Below are 6,492 nucleotides of genomic sequence, written 5' to 3' on the forward strand. Positions count from 1 at the left end.
TTCATAATAAGATTCTGAAAATTAAAGATTTGTTTTTGTTTCAACTCGGGCAATTTATGTATACTTATAATAATAACTGTCTTCCGTTTATCTTTAACTCCATGTTCATGCGCAACCGGACATATCATGGATATCCAACCAGACAGTCAAATGAATTTCATTTACCTTTATTAAGAACCGTGCTTGCTCAACAAACTTTTATTTATGTAGGTCCAAGATTCTGGAACTCCCTTCCCATGGACATACAAAATGCACCGTCATTGAATTCTTTTAAAAAGAGATTGAAGAGTTTTCTTTTGAAGTCTTATAATGCAACCGAATAAATATAATTCTGTAATGTATTTTCTTTCACTATAGGAAGCATTCTCTTGAGGCATCGACCATTTTTTTACCGCGTTTAGTATTTTTGTATTCTTCACGTGCCCTCACGTGCAGTCTGTTCCGCTGGAAAGCAGCTCAACACTGTTTCACTCTCGAAAACGCGTGGCTATTTGTCTCTGTGGGCTTCGCCCCTTGGTGTATGCATCAAAATAATTTAGGTTTTTTTCTCTCTCTTTCTCTCTCTTCTCCCCATTTTCTGTTCCCTATTTTCAAACTTTTGCTTTCTTTTTCTTCTTTCTTTCTTTCTTTCTTTTTTTTTTCTATTCCCGACTTTCCCAGTTTCCCGCAATCTTTGTAGTTGTAAGTTTTTCACCCCCTTTACTTCCCCTCTTTCCCACTTTTCCCTCAGAGGTGCCCACATGTTACAAGCATAGTCTTTTGAGTGGGTACCTCCACTTTTTTTTCACAGAATGTATAAATAGAGTGTATGTTTCTTTTTGTACCAAACATAAGGACATGAACATGTTGTTATCCCTGTCTGACTATGTATATATGTATGTATATAATCAACGACTCGCATGCCAAATGTATCATATTGTTTTTTTGTACATTCTGTTGGAAAAAGAGTGAAAAATAAAGTTTGAAGTTTGAAGTTTGAAGTTCCACTTCACTAGAGGTCCCTCTTTGTGTCAGTGGCTCTATAAACTGGTCTAGGTACTCGTCATCATTTCCATCATCCACATCCGTGTACATCACACATTCCTCTCGCTCTCTCCAAACTCGCAGCATGTTTGTGTGAAATACTCTATGCTTCTTCCTCTTGTCCCCCATCTCAACTACGTAATTCACATCACTCAATTTCTGTATCACAGGATAGGGTCCTTGCCATTTGGCTAGCAGCTTGTTGCTGCTTGATGGGAGGAGGACTAACACCTTGTCGCCTACTTGTAGGTCTTTTGTCCTGGCTTTCCTGTCGTACCAGGCTTTCTGCCTCTTCTGGGCTTGGGCAAGGTTCTTTTGGGCAGCTGTTGTGATGTTGGCTGATCTCTCCCTACAATTTAGCACATATGATACTAACCCTTCCTCTGGCACTGTCTCTCCCAACCATGCCTCTCTGATCACATCTAGGGGCCCTCTTACTCTGTGTCCATACAGGAGCTCAAAAGGGGAAAACCCTGTAGATTCTTGGGGAACCTCCCGATAGGCAAACAATACATATGGGATGAGGTCATCCCAGGTCACATTTCCCTCCAGTGTGTAGGGTTTGAGCATGTCTTTCAGGGTGGCATTAAATCTTTCAACTAGGCCATTAGCCTGGGGATGGTAGGGGCTGGTCCTTATCTGTTTAATGCCTAGACTACTGCACAGCTGCTTCATGAGTAGGGACATAAAATTTGACCCCTGGTCTGACAAGAGTTCATGGGGGATCCCTACTCTACTAAAGATCCTTATCAGCTCGTCTGCCACTCTCTCCGCCTCAATGGAGGGGAGGGGTACTGCCTCTGGATGCCGGGTTGCGTAATCACACACAACAAGAATGTACCTGTTTCCCTTCTTACTACGAGGCAGTGGCCCTACTATGTCAATTGCTATCTTTCTGAAGGGGCTGCCAATGACTGGCACAGAGACTAATTTTGCTTTACTAATCCCTCTTGTCTGGCTTGCACACTTTTGGCACGGGCCACAAGTCTTGCAAAATTCTGACACATCTCTGAAAATACCAGGCCAATAAAAATTCTGCATCAATCTTTGCTGTGTTTTGCCTACCCCGAGGTGACCAGCTGTTAGGTTGTCATGGGCAACCTCCAGTAGTCTTGTTCTATACCCCTTTGGTACTACTATTTGCGTGTACACCTCACTACTTTCTGATTTAGAGTTTCCTGACCACTCTCGCATGAGTACCCCATTCTCGACATAGAAATGACATCTTCCCTCATTTCCCTCTTTCTTTTCCACCTTCTCCCATACTGATTTCAATGAGGGGTCATCTTGTTGGGCTTGAATCAATTCCTTTCTACCAATGTCTAAGTGAGTGGGGAGTATTTTCTCTCCTTGTGGCTGTTCTCCGTTTGCTGCCTTGTCACTAGTGGTATCAGACTCACCTGTCCCCACAGTTGTATCATCATCGTGCACATCATTCACATCATTCACCTCATGTGCACCCTCCTCTCTCTCATCATCATCATTGCCACTATCTGCAGCCTCTCCTTGCTCATTCTCCCCGAACAAGTCCCTCACCTGAACTTTGGATCTGATCACTTCTGCTCTAGTTTGCTCTTCTTTTAACTCCTTTTCACGGGCCTGATTTCTTGTTACCACTAAGCCTGCCTCTTTTCTACTCACATAGTCGGGGATGTCTAAGTCAGGGTCATTCTCATCTAGCACCTCATTCCCAAGCAGAACATCAACTTCAATCTCATCTACCAGTCCAACATGGATCCATTTCTTGATCCCGTATGGCTCACTAATGAGATGCACACGTGCAATCGGTACCTCTTTCTTACTAAAGAGACCTCTCATTTTCACTGTCTCACCTGGGATAATGAATGTAGGATCTACAACATCACTTCTCGCTAGAGAATGAGTGCACCCCGAATCACGCAGCAAACGTACATGTCTGTCCCCCAGTCTGGCGTCACTAATGTATGGTTTTAGTTTGGGGTGGGGCTCAGGTCTACAGAAATAGGTGGGACCGTGTTCCTTGGATTTGTCATTCCCCTTCTTCTCTGCCTGGACCTCAGATTTGTGGGCATTTGGACAATTTACTGCGATATGACCAAACTTATCACAGGTGTAACACCTCACCTTTGCTCTGTAGTTACCCCTATCCTCATTTTGCTTCTTATTCTGTTGAGGGTTTGGCTTACTTTCTCCTTTTCCCCCTCCTGATCCCGAATTCCAACCTGGTTTAGGGGAGTGATTAGGGCCTGCTTTTCCCCAGTGTCCCTGTGGTTTACCTGCCCCTTTTCTGCTGATGACATACTGGTCGGCAAGCCTTGCCATGTCACCCAGTGTATCTGGCTCATGGTCTCGGAGCCACACCCTTAGGTCAAAAGGCACTTGTTTTAGCATTTGCTCTTTTAGGATCTCCTCCTTTAGTCTGTCTAGATCGTTTAAAGCCCCCGCCCCCTGGAGCCACCGCCCGAGAAGGTCCGTCAGCTTTACGGAAAACTCAGTATAGGTCTCGTCCCTATCCACCTTCAGTTCCCTGAACTTGACCCTATATGCCTCGGGTGTGAGGTCATATACGCAAGATGGCTAATTTGACTTCATCGTACACTCTACTACTTTCAAGTGACAGTCTTGAGTATGCCTCCCTAGCTCTACCTGTCAGTAAGGGAGCGAGCTGTAGTGCCCATACCTCCCTTGGCCACTCATTTAATTGCGCCATCTTCTCAAAAGCACGGAGAAACACATCAACATCTTCTCCCTCTTTGTACATCGGCATCCTTCTGATGCCCCCATCTACACCAAAAGACCCTGCATTGGTCCCCTTGCGCTCAATTTCCAATTTGGCATTTTCTAATTCGGCAAGGCGCACCTGCATCCGCATCTTTTCAAGTTCAAATTGCATGCGTGCTTCTTCCATTGTATCAGACTCAGTGCGCGCAGCAGTGTTTTGGGTCGTATTCTTATCTGTGCTCATGACTGGTGCACTTGGCAGAGGCGAAGCCTGCTCTTCCTTTGCCTCTTCTATGTTTTTGATCAACTGGTTCCTATTCAACCCTTCATGTGACAGCCCCAACTCTTCACACTTTTGTCTCAACTCTTGCATCCTTAACTGACTTAGGTTACCCTCTTCCTCCATGTTCCTAACTGATTAACATGCAACCTTTTCACTATACATACAATATGGAGACAATGTATCACAATAGTGTGTCCACTCCCTCTGCCTTGCCTTGACGTTGACTAATTAAGAGAAACTCACTTACCCCTCTGATAAGCCTTTCGCTCCCCCTTATCAGTAAACTGGCCTTGGCTCCTTGTGGTCACCGTTGCTGCCGTCACTCTTGGTCAGCCAGCTGTCCCCTGCTGTAGTCTTGTTCCAGACTCTGTCCTGACGACTGCTCACTCCGGTGCACGATGTCGTCTCAGTCGGCCCCTCGATCTCCCGTCTGTCTGCAAAGCCACAGGCTGGACCTCGTTGCCCAACGTCGGTGTTGACGACACCCCAACTGCGTTGCAGACGACTGATACAAGTTTTGGGCTCTGCTTTTCCAGTCTTTCTCGATGTTGGAACTCGCACACAAAGCTTTCGAGTCCCAAGACAGTGTTTAAAAGCAACTTTGTCACCAACAGCACGGTTGCTACTCAGCTTCTCCCGGGTCAGGCAATATTTCTGGATCACACAGCGCAGAAATAGAGTCTCAGCTGATGGTATTAATTGTTGCTCAGGTACTGGGAGTTCATCCCACCGCTGCCACCAAATGTAACTGGATGGTTTTCAGCAATGCCGCATTCTCAGCACACTGGCGTACCTTTCACGCTCAACAACCACACGATGACACTTTGAAGAACTTCGAAGCAGACAGTGATGTACAATATGTACAAAGATGGTCGTTTATTGTCTTGTAGATGAAGTCCACAAGTCTTCCGGTGCGGTATAAGAGAGTGGGTATCTCCCACTCAATGAGTGACCGATGAATACATGAATGCTCGAATCAACTAACTTCAAAGAACAAAATCATTCTATTCATAATGATTCTGAGGGTGCAGCACATGGTGCTATGGAAAATTTTGTCTAGCACCACCTAGCAACACCTAGCAACAACATAATGAATATAATAGCATTTACATGCTCCACCCCTTAATAATTTATGCAAACCATCCTCCAATCAGTTGTCGGTTACATGGCTTTAGGCCATGATCATGCCTGTCCAAAAGTGACCATCAGGCTGACCACTAGACTACACTCTACTTTGTCTTAGCGACTGTCCACTACCACCTGGCTGGTCATGATGGAAAATCCCATGTATATATGTGTGGTGCTTCTCCCTCCTCTCTGGGGCTAGCACCCTTCCCAAAACTTTCCATAAGTTTCCCCAGACTCGACATTTCTTATATATTTGATTGTAACAGTTTGTACTGGGGAAACAGCCGAAACTTTCCACAAATTTCCAAAGACTCAACATCTTCTTTGTGTTTCTTTATATTATGGTTTGCGAACTCAACAATTTCTTTGTATCCCTTAATGTTATGGTTTGCAAAGGAGAAAACAGTTTTCTGCTGAATGATCACCTTTTATACCATAGAGCCAATATGGCGGCTGCAGTATTGATGCACTAACTATATGCTGTAAAATGAAATGTCATCCTTTCAAATGACTGATATTCAATATCATCAATTTGTGGTGCATGTATGACACAGGATTGATCCACTCGCTCTGTCACAAATACATACATGATTAAATAATTATATATATATATATATATATATATGTGTATATATATATATATATATATATATATAATATTCATATATTCATATGATATTCACGTAATAACTCTGGATCCAGATTCGGGAGACATTGTGTCTTTCATAGATGAGCAATGTCATTAGAAAACATGCATGCAATTAAATAGAATAAGATGTAGGGCCTACTCATTAGACACAAATTGTTTCCTCAAGTTGTCGTGTCTTCATAACAACGTAATTGTAAGCATGCAATGTCTCCTATAAGCTGAATGCATAGAACTGTATTAAGTATTTATAAATTGTCAGCTCTAAGATCTGTATTTATCTACGACTGACGATAAGTCTGGTTCTGCTATGAGATACACTGTAATTAATACACTTCAACACTTCGTGAGTTTACTGAACAAAAAATGCAGCTCTTATGCTATTTATTTTTCCAACAAAACTTCATGAACAAAAAAATATATTTTTACAATAATTTCCCACAAAAAAACCTATTACAACTGCGTTCGTATTTACATCAAAGAAATTATAGAAACGTTCAGGAGCAATCCAATAAGATAATATAATATGCTAGTAAATCCTTTCCTCATGTAAACACATCCTAGACTAATCTTATAAACACATCCTAGACCCGGGTGAATAAAATACCTGTGGTTCAATACTTTACTGTGCGCACGTGTGGTTTCAATGCATACTGTCCAACGGGAAGGGGGGGGGGTGTGAACTAGTCTGTGCGGTAATTCAGAAGTTGCC

The 6,492-nt window shown here is 43.1% G+C and overlaps 1 protein-coding gene across 1 annotated transcript; it reads right to left on the bottom strand.

Moving 5' to 3' along the window:
* Nucleotides 1-202: 202 nt before the first annotated feature.
* LOC140242365 (uncharacterized) lies at nucleotides 203-4,129 on the bottom strand. Its single transcript, XM_072322101.1, has 3 exons — nucleotides 3,683-4,129; nucleotides 993-3,549; nucleotides 203-267 (listed from the first exon to the last, which is right to left on the bottom strand). Exons 1-3 carry the CDS (start codon nucleotides 4,127-4,129, stop codon nucleotides 203-205), a joined length of 3,069 nt encoding a protein of 1,022 aa, XP_072178202.1.
* Nucleotides 4,130-6,492: the final 2,363 nt, after the last annotated feature.

The sequence above is a fragment of the Diadema setosum genome, chromosome 19 (assembly GCF_964275005.1).
Source record: "Diadema setosum chromosome 19, eeDiaSeto1, whole genome shotgun sequence".
In the NCBI taxonomy this organism is placed as follows: Eukaryota; Metazoa; Echinodermata; class Echinoidea; order Diadematoida; family Diadematidae; genus Diadema; species Diadema setosum.

What these genes read in the sequence shown, in the direction of transcription:
- LOC140242365 (XM_072322101.1), bottom strand. Translation starts at nt 4,129, where the DNA reads ATGGAGGAAGAGGGTAACCTAAGTCAGTTAAGGATGCAAGAGTTGAGA. An exon ending in TAAATGAGTGGCCAAGGGAG is followed by an intron (nt 3,550 to 3,682) that starts GTATGGGCACTA and finishes CTCACACCCGAG; the next exon opens with GCATATAGGGTCAAGTTCAG. An exon ending in GACACAAAGAGGGACCTCTA is followed by an intron (nt 268 to 992) that starts GTGAAGTGGAAC and finishes TCTTTTTAAAAG; the next exon opens with AATTCAATGACGGTGCATTT.